General features: G+C 42.8%; 1 protein-coding gene across 1 annotated transcript in view; it reads right to left on the bottom strand.

Annotated features, from left to right (window-relative positions):
- Positions 1-22,396, bottom strand: part of LOC124798747 — a 66,468-nt gene extending 44,072 nt beyond the window's left edge. Inside the window, exons 1-2 of the mRNA XM_047262275.1 lie at positions 22,246-22,396; positions 1,855-2,014 (exon numbers count right to left, since the gene is read on the bottom strand). Of these exons, the coding sequence (XP_047118231.1) occupies positions 1,855-2,014; positions 22,246-22,396 (311 nt within the window). The remainder of the gene's footprint in view (positions 1-1,854; positions 2,015-22,245) is intronic.
- Between the last annotated feature and the right edge of the window lie 302 nt (positions 22,397-22,698).

The raw sequence follows: 22,698 nt of genomic DNA, 5'->3' as shown, positions 1-22,698 counted from the left end.
GCAAGGAATACTACAAAAATTTGTTATTGCCAGTTTAACATCACTGTTAGGAGACACATTATTTACAGTCAAACATTGCATTTCAAAATTATCATGAGACTCAGTTCAATTAAAGTTTAATTCAGATCTCATTTCTTTGTCAGGTATTCTTATTCGTGCAGTACAGTGTTACATTTTCGTGTGTCTACAATTTAATGTTCGGAATTTGACTTGGTCAATTTTGGTACGTAAATTTATAGAGCATTTTCATAGAAGCATTTTAGACACTTAATCTTTCAAAGTTCAGTTTGTAAATTTTTGTAGAATTTTTACTCCGACCTGTGTGTTAGAATTGCAAGTAACGTACTGTGACTTCACGCATTATAATAACACTGTTCACTGCACTGTACAATACGGAAGTTCACAGGACAGTTTCTTTAATAAACAGTTTTAAGTTTTCTAATTATTTTTAGTAAAAGTTAATTGTAATACTTCACAATTTCTGGTGGATTTGACAATTCCTTTCGTCAGATAACTTTCACGTAAGCACACCTCTTGCTTTGTCCAATTGACAGAACATTCACATTATATTATACACACACACATGAAAGTTAAGAATAGGAGGACACTATACAAAACAAAACCAACAAAATAGTTACAATTGGTCTCAAAGCTAATCGCAGACTTGTGTATAAAATAGAGCGTTTAGTTTTAGATGTATGATTCTCTGGTATTTACAGTAAGTAAGCTTGAGGAATCATATGCAATCGTGACGCATCTACTTGTCACATATCATTTCTATACACATATTACGTATGGAAACTTAGCAACATACATGGAAAACATACAGAAACTGTTTGCTTGAAACTTATTTCTTGCATAAACGAAAATGTCTGTGTGTGTGTGCGTGCATGTGCCTGCAACTGTCTCTGTCTGACCTTGTCAGTAAATGTCGTGTGACTAGGGCCTCCCGTGGGGTAGACCGTTCGCCAGGTGCAAATCTTTCGATATGACGCCACTTCGGCGACTTGCGCGTCGATGGGGATGAAATGATGATGATTAGAACAACACAACACCTAGTCCCGGGCCGAAGAAAATCTCCGACTCAGCCGGTAATCGAACCCGGGCCCTTAGGTTGACATTCTGTCACGCTGACCACTCAGCTAGCAAGGACGGACACCTTCTCAGTGTAATGTTATCCTACTGTCAGAGAGATATATTGAGAAGTTTGCTACAAGTGACCGTTATCCTGTACGCTAGAATACTTCTCAAATATTACCTCAATAGTTGTATCACTATCACATGTATATTAAGTTTGACGACGCAGAAGCTGAGTATATTCTTGTGAAATCACTATACATTGTGATAGTGACACACTGCTGTTGATCTGATGGTGTCCTGTTCACCTCTATTCCCTCATCACAACTCTCTTCACTTACCACCTATTTCCATTACCATTCGCGAACAAGTGCCAAATTACTGAGAACTACAAAACAAAATCCTCCTCCTAGAACGCAAAGTCATGATCTCTTGGACCGGAAATCCGAATGTAAGACGTGTTCCACGACGTACATTGGTCTGCTGCTCTTCAGTCCCTGATGAATGGCGAACTAAATGGGGGCAAATGGCTCTAAAGACTATGGGACTTAACATCTGAGGTCATCAGTCCCCTAGAACTTCTTTAAGCTAACTAACCTAAGGACATCACACACATCCATACCTGAGGCAGGATTTGCACCTGCGACCGTAGCGGTCGTGTGGTTCCAGACTGTAGCGCCTAGAACCGTTCGGCCACCCCGGCCGGCCGCATGGCGAACAGGAAACTTTCAGAACTAGCGTAGGGTGAGGTACATCACAGGTCGTAGTTCTACTTACAGATGCTGCATGGTGTACGAAACCTCAGGTCCCATCGGATCCCTGTTCATTAGTATCTCAGGAAACTTGTTCCTTAGTGAGAAATAGGCGTCTAACGCCAACTTAACCCGTTCTCTGCTACACTTGCAGTCGATGTACGTCCGTTCGATGCGCGCGTCGTCTGAAACACATGTCAAAAAGTTACTTGAGGGTAGTCATAAGGCTTTATCACCTCAAGAAAGTAAAGTTGCGCAATTAATCTTTTGTTTATTCTTCTCTATAGCCCTGGTACTAGAGTTGCGCTCTAACAAATCTACAGTTCGGTAGTTTTCGTACACTACATAAATGACGTATTAAATGGTAGGATTACCGGTAGTATTGCTAGCATTGGTAGGGAAAGAAACGTAAGTGAACATGTAAGAGAGAAATGAAATGAAATAACTGTGTGGCTTTGATGGCCGGGAGGCGCTATCCGGGGAAGTTCGGCCGCCGAGTTGCAAGTCTTTCAAGAGAGAAACTGGGAACCGACGACATTTCTTTCCTTTTTGCTCATTCGTTTGTTTGTTTCGTACATAATCAGAAATGCACATCATTCAGTGTTAGTCCATTGCGTGTTACACATCCTTACAGAATATAACTTGCATTTTACAAATAATGAAAATTAGTTGAGCGCGTAACTTCTGCGCTTTTACGTAACCATCCAAGTACAGTTTACTTGCACAAATGTAAATAATGTGTATAATTATTGTTCTTATTTTGCACTCAATACGACGTTGTTCGTCTCGATAAAACGCAAGAGTTTCGAGTCACTATTGACAAATGCTAAAGTTTTATATGAATTACAGAAACATGTTTTATACCAGTTCCACGAAGTGCTTAAGTGATATTTGAAGTATTGCTATTTTGCAGTTCTTTTATTTTACCTTATTGTTGAGTAACTTACGTTTTCTAGCGCTATATGATAAACCTGTGTAGTTTCCTTTACTTTTACTACAGCATCCCACTGTTTCACTTTACAAATAAACAATTTTCGAATAAAACCTGAATGAAACATTGACAATGCCAGTTTTGCTGTAAATACTGTTTATTTTTAAGTAACTGACTGAAGGATAACTATATAAACACATAAAAAGAGTTTTTTTCACCTGAGTTCTGAGAGTTCCGCAACCTGTACAGAAAATTGGAAATTGAAAACTGACAAGTTCGAGTTTGCTATAAATATCGGTAGGAGAATTGTAGGACAAAAATGTTTCGTAGATAATGTGGCCCTTTATACCCCGAAGAGCCAAAGAAACTGGTATACCAGCCTACTATCGTGTAGGGCCCCTGCGGGCATGCAAAAGTGCCGCAACACGACGTGGCATTGAAGTAGTGCTGGAGGGAATTGACACCATGAATCATGCAGGGCTGTCCATAAGTCCGTAGAGCACAAGGGGTTGGAGATCTCTTATGAAAAGCACGTTGCAAGGCATCCCGGATACGCTCCATAATGCTCATGTCTTGGGAGTTTGATGGCCAGCGGAAACGTTTAAATCAGAAGGGTGTTCCTGGAGCCAGTCTGTAGCAACTCTGGACATGTAGGGTGTCACATTGTCCTGCGGGAATTACCCAATTCCGTCGGAATGCGCAATGGGCATTAATGAATGCAGGTGATCATACAGGATGCCTAAGTACGTGTTGCCGGTCAGAGTCGTGTCTAGAAGTATCACTCCAAATGCACACGCCTCAGAACCTCCACCAGTTTGAACTGTGCTGACATGCAGGGTTCTTGGGTTCATGCGGTCGTCTCCATATCCGTACTCGTCCATCCGCTCGATACAATTTGAAATGAGACTCGCCTGACCAGGCAACATGTGTCCAGTCATCGACAGTCCAACGTCGGAGCTGACGGGCCCAGTCGAAGAAGTAAAGCTTTGTGTCGTGCTACCATCAAGGGTACACGAGTGGGCCTTCGGCCCCAAAGCCCGTATCGATGATGTTTCGTTGAATGGTTCGCATGCTGACGCTTGTTGATGGCCCAGCATTGAAATCTGCAGCAATTTGGGGAAGGGTTGCACTTGCGCCGCGTTGAACGATTCTCTTCAGTCGTCGTTGGTCCATATCTTGCAGGATCTGTTTCCGGCCGCAGCGATTTCGCAGATTTGATGTTTTACTGAATTCCTGACATTCACGGTACACTTGTGAAATGGTCGTACGGTAAAATGTCACTTCATCGCTACCTCGGAGATGCTGTGCCTCATCGCTCGTGTGCCGACTATAATACCATGTTCAACCTCACTTCAGTCTTGATATCCCGCCATTGTAGCAGCAGTAACAGATCTTGTTGTCTTATATAGGTGTTGCCGACCGCAGCGCCTTATTCTGCCTGTTTACGTATCTGTATTTGAATACGCATCCCTATACCTGCTTCTTTGGCTCTTCAATGTACATCTTTACTCAGTTTCTAGATGGTCCACCGCTTCCGGGTTTTATGGGAATCTAGTAAGACACTGACAGCATAGGTAAAGATGAGGTAATGTCCAATAGGTGTGCAACACACCTAATGTACAAGTAACATGGCTACTAGGAAAGCTTACTTACGACAGTCTACGATAGCCCACGGTGGTTTTACAACTCTAAACCCAGTTGGTAGTGTTCGCCCACGAGACCCAGTAAGCAGTAGTTACCGGCGTCCGCGTTGATGCAATGTTCCTCGACTTCCGGAGGGCGTTCGGTACAGTTCCGCACTGTCGCCTGATGAACAGAATACGAAATTATGGAATATCAAACCGGCTGTGTTAATCGGACTGAAGAGTTTCTGGCAAACAGAAAGGAGTATGTCATTCTCACTGGAGAGAAATATTCAAGGGCGCACCTGTACCCCAAGGGAGTGTTGTTGGACCATTATGACGCTTTTTGCGGATGATGCTGTGTTACACAGAGAAATCGCATCGCTAGGAACTTGTAGCGACATGCAGGCGGACTTGCAGAGGGACCACGCTTCGTGCAGAGTTTGGCAGTTGTAATGGAACTGCTCAGCGTACCTCGTTTTTCGTTAAGTATTGTAGATTACGATACATTAAATAGTAATGTATTCACCTTCTTGATACATCATTAATATAACACTTATTTTTTCCTATAATCATTGCTCTTATGAAATTTTATGAGTATTTGTATATTTTCAGAAATAATTTCTATCATATCAATACTGTACAGATATCTTTGTAATACGAAAGATCTATATAATCTAATATCTGTGAACTGAGGTATCATGTGTTGCTGCACTTGTTGATTTGCATGTGTAGCAAGCAATCGTGAGCCTGAAACAGTTGTCTGAGGGCGTAGACGGTTGGACTGTGGAATCTGGTGTTGTTCAATCAAGATGCACTGAGAGGCAAGCAGTCATGATGAGCTGTATTGAATGTTGGTTTTTGTAAATATTTTCGTAGAATTATGCAAAGTGTTCTGATGTTACGAAGTGAAAGAATCGACATACACTACTGGCCATTAAAATTGCTACACCAAGAAGAAATGCAGATGAAAAACGGGTATTCATTGGAAAAATATATTATACTAGAACTGACATGTGATTACATTTTCGCGCAATTTGGATGCATAGATCCTGAGAAATCAGTACCCAGAACAACCACCTCTGGCCGTAATAACGGCCTTGATACGCCTGGACATTGAGTCAAACAGAGCTTGGATGGCATGTAGAGGTACAGCTGTCCATGCAGCTTCAACACCATACCACAGTTCATCAAGAGTAGTGACTGGCGTATTGAGACGAGCCAGTTGCTCGCCTACCATTGACCAGACGTATTCAGCTGGTGAGAGATCTGGAGAATGTGCTGGACAGGGCAGCAGTCGAACGTTTTCTGTATCCAGAAAGGCCCGTACAGGTCCTGCAACATGCGTCCGTGCATTATCCTGCTGAAATGTAGGGTTTCGCAGGGATCGAATGAAGGGTAGAGCCACGGGTCGTAACACATCTGAAATGTAACGTCCACTATTCAAAGTGCCGTCAATGCGAACAAGAGGTGACTGAGACGTGTAACCAATGGCAACCCATACCATCACGCTGGGTGATACGCCAGTATGGCGATGACAAATACACGCTTCCAATGTGCGTTCACCGCGATGTCGCCAAACACGGATGCAACCATCATGATGCTGTAAACAGAACCTGAATTCATTCGAAAAAATGACGTTTTGCCATTCGTGCACCTAGGTTCGTCGTTGAGTACACCATTGCAGGCGCTCCTGTCTGTGATGCAGCGTCAAGGATAACCGCAGCCATGGTCTCCGAGCTGATAGTCCATGCTGCTGCAAACGTCGTCTAACTGTTCGTGCAGATGGTTGTTGTCTTGCAAACGTCCCCATCTGTTGACTCAGGGATCGAGACGTGGCTGCATGATCCGTTACAGCCATGCGCATAAGATGCCTGTCATCTCGACTGCTATTGATACGAGGCCGCTGGGATCCAGCACGGCTATCCGTATTACCGTCCTGAACCCACTGAATCCATATTCCGCTAACAGTCATTGGATCTAGACCAAGGCGAGCAGGAATGTCGTGATACGATAAACCTCAATCGCGATAGGCTACAATCCGATGTTTATCAAAGTCGGAAACGTGATGGTATGCATTTCTCCTCCTTACACGAGGCATCACAACAACGTTTCACCAGGCAACGCCGGTCAACTGCTGTTTGTGTATGAGAAATCGGTTGGAAACGTTCCTCATGTCAGCACGTTGTAGGTGTCGCCAACGGCGCCTACCTTCTGTGAATGCTCTGAAAAGCTAATCATTTGTATATCACAGCATCTTCTTTCTGTCGGTTAAATTTCGCGTCTGTAGCACGTCATCTTCGTGGTGTAGCAATTTTAATGGCCAGTAGTGTACATTAAAAAGCTGACGTGAAAATAGAGTTCCTGTTTCATTATTACATTTCACAGTACATATATGAAAACAAGAACCCATTCCTCTTGTAGAAAGTGAGATAATCGATCTAGACAAACTGCCAAAGAAGAAGTCGACGTCAACGAGACCAAAGTTAAGCAACTTTAATTGTTTTTAACAGCCACTTGCTCATTTTCGATTATCACGCAGACTTTCATAATATTGGTTGGCTGCAAAATAATTGAAGATAACAGAGCGGGCAGGCCTGTTGAACAGTTTATCTTCAACATAAACAGATGTAACGTACTGCGCGTAAATAGATAGAAAGATCCGTTATTGTGTGATCACACGAATGCAGAACAATCATTGAAAGGAGTCAGATCCATAAAACATCTAGGAAATTTGGAAATTTGTGGTAAGTTCTGACAGGACCAAACTGCTGAAGTCATCGGTTCCTAAGCTTACACACTGTTTAATCTAACTTTAACTAACTTACGCTAAGGACAACACACACACACTGATGCCCGAGGGAGGACTCGAACCTCCGACGGGGGAAATATCTAAGAGCATGCCTATGGAGCGATTTAATGTGGAAGGACTACATCGCAGGTAAAGCGGATAATCTCCAAACTCTGTCTGAACAGGCCGCCGAAGGCTCAAAGGCACCGACAGACTGCCTTGTCATCCACATCTAATAGGCATCACTGGTTGCAGATATGGAGGGACACGTCGTCAGCACACAGCTCTCCCGGCCGTTATTAGTTTTCACGACCAGAGCCGCTCCATCTCTGTTATACACTGTAGCACCTCAATAGACCTTGCTAGGGCTGAGTGATGAGTGCACCAAACTTGCCAACAGCGCTCGGCAGAGCCGAACGGTCACCCATCCAAGTACCAGCCAAGCCCGACAGCGCTTAACATCCGTGATCTGACAGGAAACGGTGTTACCACTGCGGCAAGGTTCAAATTCAAATGGCTCTGAGCACTATGGGACTTAACATCTGAGGTCATCAGTCCCCTAGAGTTAGAACTACTTAAACCTAACTAACCTAAGGACAACACCCATATCCATGCCCGAGGCAGGATTCGAACCTGCGACCGTAGCAGCAGCGCGGTTCTGGACTGAAGCAGCTAGAACTGCGGCAAGGCCTTTGGCGGGTAAGACAGATTGGAAATTGAAATTTATTGGAAGAATCCTTGGAAAGAGTAGTCCAACCATAAAAGTCGTATCTTACAAAACCCACCGTTCGACCACTAACTGGGATGAGTCTGGTAAGAGTACCCCACAGGATTGATAGAGGAAATGGAGAAGATCCAAAGAAGAGCAGTGCGTATCGTTACAGGTGCATTTAGTAAACACGAAAGCGTCTCAGGGATGCTCAGCCAACTCTTAAGGTTCCGAGACCATACATTCCGAGGAGAGTCAACCAATCTATTGTTTCTTCCAATGTATATCATTCAAACTAGAGAGATTTGTGCTTACAGGGAGGCTTTTAGACAGCCATTCTTCCCTTGAACCATGCGCGAATGCAACAGGAAGAAGGGGAAGTAACAGTGGTACACAAAATACGCTGCGCCACTCCTCGTAAGGTGGCTTATGCTGTGCTGAAATCCGCGACAAGAATGAGGCAGAAAGTTGGTCAAAAATGGTTCAAATGGCTCTGAGCACTATGGGACTTAACATCTGTGGTCATCAGTCCCCTAGAACTTAGAACTACTTAAACCTAACTAACCTAAGGACATCACACACATCCATGCCCGAGGCAGGATTCGAACCTGCGACCGTAGCAGTCCCGCGGTTCCGGACTGAGCGCCTTAACCGCGAGACCACCGCGGCCGGCGGCAGAAAGTGGCACGTGTATTGCGACATGAGGGACGACGCATCATTCTAAAACATTTTCATGAGTGCAGTTGATAGGTATCATGCATAATTTTGGTATCTGAATCGATTGTGAGCGAGAAGCAGTGCTGTAAAGCTGTATCACAGAAGTAAGGCTATTATCATTGGCGTGCACCGAGGTGCAAGGGCAGATAATTTTAAGCTGTGTTGGAGTGAGCAAGCAATTGCACTGTTATATTTCAAAAGTAAAGTCTCAGCCTATCAATGTGTCATATGAACATAATTATAACAATATTGTAAAAGAAACCGATTTGTGAAGGAGGAAGTTTAATGGAATTAAGTGTATACCAGGAGTGGAATGTCAGAGCTAAATATTATATTGCTGTTCCTTTTTTTTTCATTATTGCACTAGATTTGAAAGATAGGAAAGTGTATTGTTTGAATGTTAAGTTGTTCATTAAATTTAAAATCAGCCATGAGCACTTTTTCACAGTATAAAAACAACCTAGTGTTGCCATGTATGACCATATTTCATTTTTCACATACCATTCTCTTACAACTTTTAATTGATCAATGTTTTTTCAAAAGTAGAAACGGAACCAAATGTCTTCAGAAAATACTTTGATTTGCAGCTTTATGCATCGCAACAAGAAGGTGAATATGACACCTAACGTAATTCGGTGGTTATGAGCAACTTTGCCTATCAGTATGTAATGCAAAAAGGGATGACAGTCAGTTGACAGTAATCTTCACACCATTCCTAAATAATGCGTGTCTTTGAGTAGAAGGTGGAACAAGCCGTACGAGGTGTTTTAGTTTGAAAGCCAAAGGGACAAGGGCAGAAGCAAAGGCACACACAGCAGGGGTTAGTACGGAAACCACTTAAAGGGGTGGCAGGAGGTAAGTCAGCGACCCCGACCAGGTGATTCAGGCAGGAGAAACGCGTGCAGTGGCACATCTGCAGAGGGACAGAGAAAAAGCTTTAGAGAGCTGTGTTTCCGAATTCCAAAGGGATACGAACAAAACCAGTGACGCATTTCGATCACATGTCCAGCGAGTGTTCACACATGAAGGTCAATGTACTTTAAATGTCTAGAATGGGCACAAAACGTCCGATTCACGGAAATGCGCTAGGAAGGAGAAAAATACTGAAGTTTCAATGCAGTTTAATAGAAGGGACATTGTTATTGGTGGAGAGAGTTTCCACAAAACAAGAGGAACGCTCCTATTGGTCGAAAAAGGCGTGACATGAAGAATGAATGAACCCAGGTGGGGGAGGTAGTTCGGTCATGAGTAAGACAACAGAGAAATTTTCTGAGGACTCTTCCCTGAACTGGCGTCAAGTGCAGAATGGAGTGCTTAACGCTCTGTATGACGCAGAGAAGAAATTTATGTGAACACTGCGTTCACAGCGGCTGAAATCCACCTAGAAATTAGCTGTAGCAATGTTTAGCTCCAACTGTGAAGAAACGAACTGTTCTTGTGAGAACTGAAAGGGCACTATAATATGCACACTGCTCTAAACATGCGCTTGTATATCGTCACCTACAAAGACTAAGACTGAGTACATGTTTTCTCACATAACGAGAAACATAGGGAAAGCTTCTGCTGGAAAGTTCAGCAAAGGTTTGATTGGTTTTATAGGAATTTCATCGGAAGAGAGCGGCCTAGCAGATGGCAGATCATCGCAGCTTAAGGTAAATACCACGTGCAGAGGCGTAAACTTTGTTGGTTCACCAGCTTGCATCCACCGTAAACTCGAGCAGCCTTGGGTAATCTTTCGCTCAATTTGTCACTTAACTAACCATCCACCGTGGACTTGATTGTCATCCTAAATAGTACCGAACTTTGAACCGCAATCGGATGATTTTCGTAATATTGACCAACATCATAACATAAGTGTAGGAACAAATTTGTACAGAAACTTCTAATTAAACTTTATTATTGTTGTGTTTAAGATTAATATTCGTTTTTGAGAGTTAATTTTTAATATTGTTGTGTTTAGGATTATTTCACTTTTTGATGTTGGTGAGATGCATTATCCTGACAACTGTTTTTATGTTGTCGAATTGAAAACTGTGTAAAAGCGTGTATTTTTGTGCTAAAATTGCGACATTAAACATGTCATTTCAACTTACAACTACATGTTTAGCTTGGCACTGATACTAGATTAGAATATTTTTTGGTGTGTATGGCTGGTAAACATGGCTGTTAATCATATAAGCACTTTTTATCTTTCTTATGTAGCACCAGGCCTTTATAGATTTAGCGTCAGCAAACTGTACTTAGCTGGTTACACCCTGCTTTTTCCCAAGAGATCTGAATATGGCAGTGGCCGAAACCAGTAATAGTGAACTGTAAAGGTTTGTGTGAGCAAGACAGACCTGTAAACTAAAGGATCAACTCAGAAGTGTATTCTGCTACCCTCAGGAAATTGAAGAAACGACTTCAGCGTTTTCGTCGTCACAAAAATGCAAGCGAACTTCTCCATCTCTGCTACAACGCAAGGCGTCACACAATAGGAGCAGCTCACAATATTTCATTGAACTGTTCTTCCTCATCCTCCTTCCGCAATCCATGTGTTTGAAGCTTGAAGGGTGCATTCCACTGGAAACAATACGCAATACGTGGATGATGGGGTGGTTATTGATGCAGTAGGAAGTTGCACCAGTAGAGTGGTACCACGTGGGGATACAGCCCCCCCCCCCCCGCAGTAAGGTGGGGTAAGGTCGTCACAGTGAACGGAGATTATGTTGAAAAATAGGGTTTTCTAGTCAAATGAGTGGGGAACAAAATGGAATACTGAATAAAATCAACCTGCTTTCAGGAAAAAATCCAACATATTGAACGCTTCTCTTAATAAATTATTTTTGATTACTACTCATTATTTAACCCAGAGTATTCATTTTGCAGTCTAATTTATCCTGTGACAAGGCAGCTGCTGTGTACAAGCACGCTACCTCAATACTGTGACTAATTTCTGTGGTAGGAGCTTCATTCCCTGTTCCCTTCACGTTTGGCGCCAAACGTTTTGGTGAATACAACACTACTGAAACTGTGTATGCAACTACTGAAGTGCTTTTTCTGGCCTACATACTCGTTCCGTTTTATTTGGTTAAAGCACCATCTTTTACAGTATAAAAGCTCGTTTCTTTAAAATTTTCCTCTTTGTCATTGGTGCCATATGTCAAAAATAAAAGGTATGAGGGTGGTTTGGTAAGTCTGGTAAAAAAGCCAGAAGAAAATGTTTGTTTCGTAAATAGCTAGTCTTACGTCTCGACGGTCTCCTTTGAGGGGTATACAATTGATCCAGTGATCCTCCAGCTTTTTCATCACATCGGAAAAATAGGTTCAGTCAAAGTCTGCAAAATATTCGTTGACTGCAACTATAACTTGCTCATTTTATGAAAATTTCCTCCCAGCAAGCCAAAGTCTCAAGTTGGGGAAATGGAAGAAGTCAGTTAGGGCTAAGTCTGGTGAATTGGGTGGACCTGAGTTGAAGCCCAATTCGTGGACTTGGGCCATTATTATCGCTGATGTGTGAGACGATGCACTATTCTAGTGAAAAAGCACTTTTTGCGTGCCAATTTTGTTCGTTTTTCAGCCAACGCAATTATCAAATGATCCCAAAATGAAGCATAATGTGACGGTCCACTTGTGGTTCTGTCTTTTTCTAACTGATCTATGAGGATCAGAATCCTAAAAAACAGTGTCCATCACCTTAACAGCTCCAAAATGGTCTCTCCCTTCTTCATAGTATTTTCACCAGCCATTGTCCATTGTTTTGATTGCCGTTTTGACTTTGGCCTGTCCTTGTTTCATCAACAGTTACTAATCGATGCAAAAGGTCTTGTGGATTGCAATTAAACGTCGTCATACATTTTGCTCAAATGTGCTGGATGTGCTTTTGGTCGAGCCATCACATCACTTACATCTTCTTCATAGCCAATTCTCTTTGCAGAATATTACGCACTTGGTCATTTGAGATGCCTACAGTCTCAGCAATCTCAGGGCTTTCTATTCAGCCCTCTTGGATGGATTTTGTCAATGATTTCCTTTGTGATGACCTCAGTTGGTTGGCTGGAGCGTCCTTCATCTTCAGTGCTTGCCCAACCACGTTTAAATTCGTTAATCCAAACGTAGTCTTAAGTGATGGCGAAGAGTCTTCGATATTCAGCCAGTTCTGTTTTGATTTGTGCAGCAGTCCAGCTCCTCAAATGAAAAAACGTTCAATTACAGCATGTAACTCGGTTTTCTCCATTTTCGATCGCAGTCGAGACGCTGCCCAATTCAGACTGCAGTCAACAATGAACTGTAAACTGTACATTGTTGCACTTCTTCATGCGATCCTTGGAATAATTAAGCTTAAAACCATGAAGGCGCAACAAAAATGTTCCTTCTTTTCATGAAAATTGACCAAACTTATCAAACCACCGGAGCCGATAAACGGCGTACAATGAAACACAAAAATATTGACAATGAGGTCTGCTAGCCTGGTCAATAACAATGGAGATGGGCGACTGCAGGACGGAAGGGGTTGATGGAAGGAATGTCTTACCAATGCCCACCACTCCCCTAGCAGCTGTTCTCTCAGCTGGCTATAATCTGTCAGCAAGCAGGCGACTCCCCACTCTCTGTACCCCACTACGTCACAAGGAGCACCCATACGAGGTGTGGGAGAGAAGTAATGAGTCTGGCAACACTTCGTTATTCTACTTGTGTAGACCGATGCGCTCATCCTTTCCAGAGCCACAGTCCAAGCTTCAGCTCCGTACAGCCACCACGTGATTTTTGAGAGTGCCATCAGTGAAGCTGTGTTTTTGTTGTGCGTTACGAAAATGGAACAGTGGAATTTAGAACAACCACGTTACACTTGAGAAATCCACAAATGTGACCTTCGAAAAGTTGAAACTGGCCTATGAGGAAGATTCCTTATGAAGAGCAAAACGTTTTCCCTGACACAAATCATATTTGGGAGGCCGACGACACGTTGAAGATGATACTCGTTCAAGGAGACCTTCAATTTAGAAAAGGTCGAACATGTACTTGCTCTTGCGAGATCAGGCCGATGTTTAACAATAAGGATGATGGGTGACGTATTTAACTTAAACACTTTGACTGTACATCAAATTTTGACCAAAGTTTTGCACATGCGAAAGGTTTGTGGCAAAATGGTGTCAGATAACGTCACAACTGAGAAGAAGGACAAACAGAGATCTTCTTGAGGGGATTGCCAATGACTATTAATATTTTCAGTCGTGTGATCCACAGGTGATGAATAGTGAATTTTTAATTACGACCCTGAACAAAGCGGCAAAGCTCTAACGAGCAAATCAAAGATCGAAATAATGCTGAGTTGCTTTTTTGACAATATGGGTATCATGCATAAATAATTTGTTACGCCAAAACAAACGGCCAACCAAGTGTTTAAGAATGACGTCCTTGCAAGGCTCGGGAAAAGGTGAATCGGGTGAGATCAGACACTGCAGACAAGTGGATGCTGCGTCATGACAGTACCTCATGTCACACGGCCACTTCTGTCACGAGATTTTAGATCTTCAGAGGCATTCCTGTTGTTACACAGCCACCCTGTCCACCTGATCTGAGTCCCTGTAGCTTTCTTCACAAAACTGAAAAATGTCTTAAAAAGATGTTATTTTGGGACTCTGGAGAACATTCAAAAGAATGTGACCGACGTATTAAAGGCCCTACCACTTGAAGCCTTTGAGCGATGCTACCAAGGCTGTTCACAGTGACTCCACCGGTGTACAGCAGGCGAAGGGGACTGCTTTGAAGGGGACAATACTGTTGCCTGAAAAAAAATTTTTTGGGAGATTAAAAATCAGTCCTATTACATTCCTCACACACCCCGTAGGCTGGCTGAAAAGCATGCCTTTTGAATCAGAAGCGACGCACTGCACAGACACGCCTGGGGGACGTCTGTATTCCACAAAATGCATCAACACTACAAGGAATACCGAAATAAGTACCTAAGTAACGCAAGATACGCAGACAAACAAAATGTACACTCCTGGAAATGGAAAAAAGAACACATTGACACCGGTGTGTCAGACCCACCATACTTGCTCCGGACACTGCGAGAGGGCTGTACTAGCAATGATCACACGCACGGCACAGCGGACACACCAGGAACCGCGGTGTTGGCCGTCGAATGGCGCTAGCTGCGCAGCATTTGTGCACCGCCGCCGTCAGTGTCAGCCAGTTTGCCGTGGCATACGGAGCTCCATCGCAGTCTTTAACACTGGTAGCATGCCGCGACAGCGTGGACGTGAACCGTATGTGCAGTTGACGGACTTTGAGCGAGGGCGTATAGTGGGCATGCGGGAGGCCGGGTGGACGTACCACCGAATTGCTCAACACGTGGGGCGTGAGGTCTCCACAGTACATCGATGTTGTCGCCAGTGGTCGGCGGAAGGTGCACGTGCCCGTCGACCTGGGACCAGACCGCAGCGACGCACTGATGCACGCCAAGACCGTAGGACCCTACGCAGTGCCGTAGGGGACCGCACCGCCACTTCCCAGCAAATTAGGGACACTGTTGCTCCTGGGGTATCGGCGAGGACCATTCGCAACCGTCTCCATGAAGCTGGGCTACGGTCCCGCACACCGTTAGGCCGTCTTCCGCTCACGCCCCAACATCGTGCAGCCCGCCTCCAGTGGTGTCGCGACAGGCGTGAATGGAGGGACGAATGGAGACGTGTCGTCTTCAGCGATGAGAGTCGCTTCTGCCTTGGTGCCAATGATGGTCGTATGCGTGTTTGGCGCCGAGCAGGTGAGCGCTACAATCAGGACTGCATACGACCGAGGCACACAGGGCCAACACCCGGCATCATGGTGTGGGGAGCGATCTCCTACACTGGCCGTACACCACTGGTGATCGTCGAGGGGACACTGAATAGTGCACGGTACATCCAAACCGTCATCGAACCCATCGTTCTACCATTCCTAGCCCGGCAAGGGAACTTGCTGTTCCAACAGGACAATGCACGTCCGCATGTATCCCGTGCCACCCAACGTGCTCTAGAAGGTGTAAGTCAACTAACCTGGCCAGCAAGATCTCCGGATCTGTCCCCCATTGAGCATGTTTGGGACTGGATGAAGCGTCGTCTCACGCGGTCTGCACGTCCAGCACGAACGCTGGTCCAACTGAGGCGCCAGGTGGAAATGGCATGGCAAGCCGTTCCACAGGACTACATCCAGCATCTCTACGATCGTCTCCATGGGAGAATAGCAGCCTGCATTGCTGCGAAAGGTGGATATACACTGTACTAGTGCCGACATTGTGCATGCTCTGTTGCCTGTGTCTATGTGCCTGTGGTTCTGTCAGTGTGATCATGTGATGTATCTGACCCCAGGAATGTGTCAATAAAGTTTCCCCTTCCTGGGACAATGAATTCACGGTGTTCTTATTTCAATTTCCAGGAGTATATATAAGTCAAGCACATAGCACTGAACTGCAAGATGGGAAATTGATTCTTAGGCATCCTCTACTAGGGTTGCCTATCTAGTTGGTACGTCACTGGGACACTCAAATGGGGGTGTAGAAATCAAGTAAAAATTTATTTAATTTAATTACTTTTTATTTACAACACAAGTAGAAGTAGTTGGTACACCATATTTTTCAGCGTGTCTTTTTTCCCTTTTATGCATTTACAAAACTTCATGGAAGCCAACTTGTAGTTAACCTGGCACTCTAAGATTCCACAGACCCAATGTGTATTATTCTTTGTAGAAATGTGATGCCTCACGTGTGTCTTACCTCCGTGGTACTGAGAATGAAACAGATACAAATCTCAGACAGCACTTTGTAACGGGACATCCTCCTCTGGCATTACTTATCCTAAACAATAACTGTCGATACCAGAATTGTTTTTCGAATTTTGGATAGGTCACTATAATCTCAGTTGCTTTTCTGAAAACTTTCATATAATTTTATACGCATTATGTTATACTTCAAGCTAAAATTTATGAAAAGAAATTACTTAGAAATATTTTACTTGCGATGTTATAATCGATAAGTACTAGTTCTGAACGTACAGTTCAAATTATTTTTGTTTTTGAAACATTTGAAATTACGGATTTTTTCTCACTTAAAATTTCTACTGTTAATTACGCAATCCTGTACTGTTAACTATGTTTATTTCTGGATTCATCTGTGAAATAATAATCGAAATTAATAATGGAACGAAAACTAGTAGGAATTAATATTTTAAGAAAAATTGTAAGCCCTTTGGAATATGGTTATTTACGCAGACTGTGAGAGCTCTGAGCTTGCCTCTGATGTAATCGGACGTATTTTTCTACAATAAGTGTGAACAATGTAATTTCGGTTTTGTTAATGTGAAAAATCAAAATATTGTATGATATACTAAAATGTGTGAAAATCGGTGGAAAATATATTTACATAAAAGAACTCTGCAACAAAAATCTTCATATTTATTTAGTTCAAATCAGCCGTAAGGACCTGATGTTATATTTTTAGCTTCGAGAATCAGAGCCCTAGATATGAAGAACTGGAACCATTTCAACATGACAAGCTATGTAAAGTAGAAAGTTTATTGTAATCTTCGCTCCTCTCAAATCTTCACTTGGACTGGGCTTTGTTTAATGTGGACAATAGAAGGAAGAAGGAAGAAGGAAGAAGAGGGGAAATTACAATTTCCTGATCCATACATCCTTTCCTGACAAAAGACCATTCTTTTGTGCAGTCATCCGAAAAGTGGCACTTTCTTTTTCCAACTTAGTCGTTTCTGAAAGTATTTGTATGGAATGTAGCCATGTATGGAAGAGAAACATGGACGATAAATAGTTCAGACAAGAAGAGAATAGAAGCTTTCGAAATGTGGTGCTACAGAAGAATGCTGAAGATTAGATGGGTAGATCACATAACTAATGAGGAGGTATTGAATAGAATTGGGAAGAAGAGGAGTTTGTGGCACAACTTGACTAGAAGAAGGATCCGGTTGGTAGGACATGTTCTGAGGCATCAAGGGATCACCCAATTAGTACTGGAGGGCAGCGTGGAGGGTAAAAATCGTACAAGGGCACCAAGAGATGAATACCCTAAGCAGATTCAGAACGATGTAGGTTGCAGTAAGTACTGGGAGATGAAGAAGATTGGACAGGATAGAGTAGCATGGAGAGCTGCATCAAACCATTCTCAGGACTGAAGATCACAGCAACAACAACAGGCATTTTCGTAAGCTATGATAAGTTTATTAGACGTTAAACAGTCGACAAAAACACGTTAGTCATCGAAGTACACGTCACTATATACTTCACGCCCTATATGCCTGTAGTAAACACTTCAGACATTACTAATTTACACTCGTAGTTCGTATTATGTTTAGAAAGAATCGTCGTATCAGATCTCTATTCAAATGGGAACTGACCAATTCCTATCTTCTGGTAAACCTTGCGGGATGTAAGGTCGTGGTCCATGAAACTCTTCAGCTCCTAACGTTTCGTCCAGTGCTTCGCTGGACATCTTCAGAGGGGTGTTTCTCCTCCGGTGAGTCTTGCCGACTGACGGGTCGGACGTCTGAGAGCGACTTATGTATCGTAGAAAGTGGGCGTGACCAGAGTTACACGTGATATGCAGAGATAACCTTTGTCAGAGATAAAACTTAACTATCGATCGTAATCTTGTCACGGATAAAACTGTCTAGCAATTCTGTAGTGCTACTGTCCAAATATCACTAAGTTTCATGGTCTCTTCTTTCCGATTAAAATTATCCCTATGTTTATATATTTCAATTGCTTCTCTACAAAGCCGTGGGTAATAGTTCGTCGTCGTAGATAAAATTTTTGTTTCGGAAAACTTCACTTGATGATTTCCTGGCTGAAAAGCGTTTTCTGCTACAGCCGATTTATCTGTTTTTCCTAATCGGCAAAGACTTCTGTGTTCTTTTAACCGTGTATTTACGCTTCTTTTTGTTGTTCCAACATAAACTTTACCACATGTACACGGAATTTTATATACGCCACTGGCTGATAGAGGAGTGCGTTTATCTTTTACAGACCGAAGAACACGACAAATTTTCTTCGTTGGTCTAAAAACAGGTCTAATATCATGTTTACTTAAAATCTTTCCAATCTGATCCGTTACTTTCTTTATAAAAGGGAGAGATACTGTATTCTTCCATCGTTTTTCGGACTTTTCCTTAAGCTTTTTGTTGTTTGGGTGCAGAATTCTGCTTACTTCTTTCTTTGAGTAGCCATTTTTCTCAAAAGCGTGCTTCAGATGTTTTAATTCGTCGTCTAGATACTCCGGCGTGCAAATCCGTCTGGCTCTGTCAACGAGACTTGTAATCACACCTCTTTTTTGTTTTGGATGGTGGTTAGAGTTTTTATGTAAGTATCTGTCTGTGTGCGTTATTTTTCTAAAAATCTGTTGTTTCAAGCTTCCATCCGTCTGTCTCATAACTAAAACATCCAAAAACGGTATTTTGTTATCATTTTCTCTCTCCATGGTAAACTGGATTCTTGGATTTATATTATTAAGGTAATCAAAAAAATTCGCCTAAGGCTTCTCTACCATGTGGCCAGACCACAATGTATCGTCTACATACCGATACCAGCGAGATGGTTTCTTATCTGCTTTTTCCAAGGCTGACTGTTCGAATTTCTCCATGTAGAAATTAGCTACTGCAGGACCCAATGGGTTACCCATTGCTACGCCATTAAGTTGTTCGTAAAACTCATTATTCCACTGGAAATGACTGGAAGTAAGACAGTGTCTGAAAAGAGCAGTCAGATCTTCTGGAAAAATATCCGTTATAAAATCCATAACTTCATTAACTGGAATCATAGTAAATAAAGATACTACATCGAAACTTACTAAAATATCTTCAGGAGTCAGAATTAAACCTTCAATTTTCTCTATAAAATGACGTGAGTCCTTTATATATGAGTCCGTTTTTCCTAAATAATTTGATAAAATCGGCCACTTCTATTCAAAAAGAAGAAAAAAGAGCTTTATTGAAGACTGAAGCTATGTGTCCTAGACTTAATGGCCTACCCAAGGTACATAAGAAGGACCTTCCTCTGAGACCGATTGTTAGTGCTATCAATTCTCCTACGTACGAAATAGCAAGATATCTAACAACTCGCTTACAACCATATTTAGGAAAAACGGACTCATGTATAAAGGACTCACGTCATTTTATAGAGAAAATTGAAGGTTTAATTCTGACTCCTGAAGATATTTTAGTAAGTTTCGATGTAGTATCTTTATTTACTATGATTCCAGTTAATGAAGTTATGGATTTTATAACGGATATTTTTCCAGAAGATCTGACTGCTCTTTTCAGACACTGTCTTACTTCCAGTCATTTCCAGTGGAATAATGAGTTTTACGAACAACTTAATGGCGTAGCAATGGGTAACCCATTGGGTCCTGCAGTAGCTAATTTCTACATGGAGAAATTCGAACAGTCAGCCTTGGAAAAAGCAGATAAGAAACCATCTCGCTGGTATCGGTATGTAGACGATACATTTGTGGTCTGGCCACATGGTAGAGAAGCCTTAGGCGAATTTTTTGATTACCTTAATAATATAAATCCAAGAATCCAGTTTACCATGGAGAGAGAAAATGATAACAAAATACCGTTTTTGGATGTTTTAGTTATGAGACAGACGGATGGAAGCTTGAAACAACAGATTTTTAGAAAAATAACGCACACAGACAGATACTTACATAAAAACTCTAACCACCATCCAAAACAAAAAAGAGGTGTGATTACAAGTCTCGTTGACAGAGCCAGACGGATTTGCACGCCGGAGTATCTAGACGACGAATTAAAACATCTGAAGCATGCTTTTGAGAAAAATGGCTACTCAAAGAAAGAAGTAAGCAGAATTCTGCACCCAAACAACAAAAAGCTTAAGGAAAAGTCCGAAAAACGATTGAAGAATACAGTCTCTCTCCCTTTTATAAAGAAAGTAACGGATCAGATTGGAAAGATTTTAAGTAAACATGATATTAGACCTGTTTTTAGACCAACGAAGAAAATTTGTCATGTTCTTCGGTTGTAAGTAGGCTGTTTATGTTTTCTTATTGGCAACGTTACGTAGCGGTCTGTGTGAGAATCACTGGCTGTGCTGTGTGCAGTCTGTGTCTAGTTTGCATTGTTGTAATACTCGCCATTGTAGTGTTGGGCAGCGGCAGCTGGATGTGAACAGCGCGTAGCGTTGCGCAGTTGGAGGTGAGCCGCCAGCAGTGGTGGATGTGGGGAGAGAGATGGCGGAGTTTTGAAATTTGTCATGAACTGCTATATTTATATATGATGATATCAAGGTAAATACATTGTTTGTTCTCTATTAATATCTTTCATTTGCTAACTATCCCTATCAGTAGTTAGTGCCTTCCATAGTTTGAATCTTTTATTTAGCTGGCAGTAGTGGCGCTCGCTGTATTGCAGTAGCTTGAGCAGCGAAGATTTTTGTGAGGTAAGTGATTTGTGAAAGGTATAGTTTAATGTTAGTCAGGGCCATTCTTTTGTAGGAAATTTTGAAAGTCAGATTGCGTTGCGCTAACAAAATATTGTGTGTCAGTTTAAGCACAGTCCTGTATAATTGTTCAAAGGGGACGTTTCACGGTCTGTAAAAGATAAACGCGCTCCTCTATCAGCCAGTGGCGTATATAAAATTCCGTGTACATGTGGTAAAGTTTATGTTGGAACAACAAAAAGAAGCGTAAATACACGGTTAAAAGAACACAGAAGTCTTTGCCGATTAGGAAAAACAGATAAATCGGCTGTAGCAGAACACGCTTTTCAGCCAGGAAATCATCAAGTGAAGTTTTCCGAAACAAAAATTTTATCTACGACGATGAACTATTACCCACGGCTTTGTAGAGAAGCAATTGAAATATATAAACATAGGGATAATTTTAATCGGAAAGAAGAGACCATGAAACTTAGTGATATTTGGACAGTAGCACTACAGAATTGCTAGACAGTTTTATCCGTGACAAGATTACGATCGATAGTTAAGTTTTATCTCTGACAAAGGTCATCTCTGCATATCACGTGTAACTCTGGTCACGCCCACTTTCTACGATACATAAGTCGCTCTCAGACGTCCGACCCGTCAGTCGGCAAGACTCACCGGAGGAGAAACACCCCTCTGAAGATGTCCAGCGAAGCACTGGACGAAACGTTAGGAGCTGAAGAGTTTCATGGACCACGACCTTACATCCCGCAAGGTTTACCAGAAGATATGTCATCCGGTCGTGAAAGCCTTCATACTATGACCAATTCCTGCCAGTCCCGTACTAATGGAGAAGTCTGGTTTTTTCTCTGATGGTGGCACTAGATCTAGAAGGTGTTTGAATTGTCGACACAGGACATCTGTGAGACGATCTTGTCAACATAAACTTGTTGACAGAAATTAAGCTAACTGATGCTGCATTTACGTGATGCCTCTAACAGATGGCGTTACTGTAGAACATGAGCCACGCTAGTAATAGTATTTTGCAAAATCGGAACAAAATTGGGTCATGTCGGGATGTCTGGACAAGAAGGTCGACAATGGTGACTACCCCGATATATCGGGACGGATGGCAACCCCACCCTCTACGGCAGTCGTAGTATTCTTCAACGAGAGGCCACTTCCCCTGCCGTAAGCGCTGCCCGCACGTCAGCTTCCAGTAGCCCTGAGCTACTGACCTATGTGGTCCGGCAGATGGGGCTGCATCCTGAGCCAGTCACGCAGCGATGCGACGGCCTGACGGATGTCTTCCTCGTTGGTCCCCAGCTGACTCCTGATGCTCGCCACCTGCTCGGCAGTTGCCGGGACAAACTCGTGGCTGTCAGCCATGCCCTGCAACATCGCAGTACCATAGCGTCGTAGTATGCACTCCCTGGGTAAGACATGAGCGGATGTCAATGCAACTTCATACACGTACACACCATGAAAAGCTGGCCGCTGGTGGCCGAGCGGTTCTAGGCGCTTCAGTCTGGAACCGTGCGACCGTAGCGGTCGCACGGTTCAAATCCTGCCTCGGGCATGGATGTGTGTGATGTCCTTAGGTTAGTTAGGTTTAAGTAGTTCTAAGTTCTATGGTACTGATGACCTCAGATGTTAAGTCCCATAGTGCTCAGAGCCATTTGAACCATTTT

The sequence above is a fragment of the Schistocerca piceifrons genome, chromosome 5, assembly GCF_021461385.2.
Source record: "Schistocerca piceifrons isolate TAMUIC-IGC-003096 chromosome 5, iqSchPice1.1, whole genome shotgun sequence".
Taxonomy (NCBI): domain Eukaryota; kingdom Metazoa; phylum Arthropoda; class Insecta; order Orthoptera; family Acrididae; genus Schistocerca; species Schistocerca piceifrons.
The sequence above is the reverse complement of the archived record's forward strand: the minus strand, read 5'-3'. Positions and strand labels throughout refer to the sequence as shown.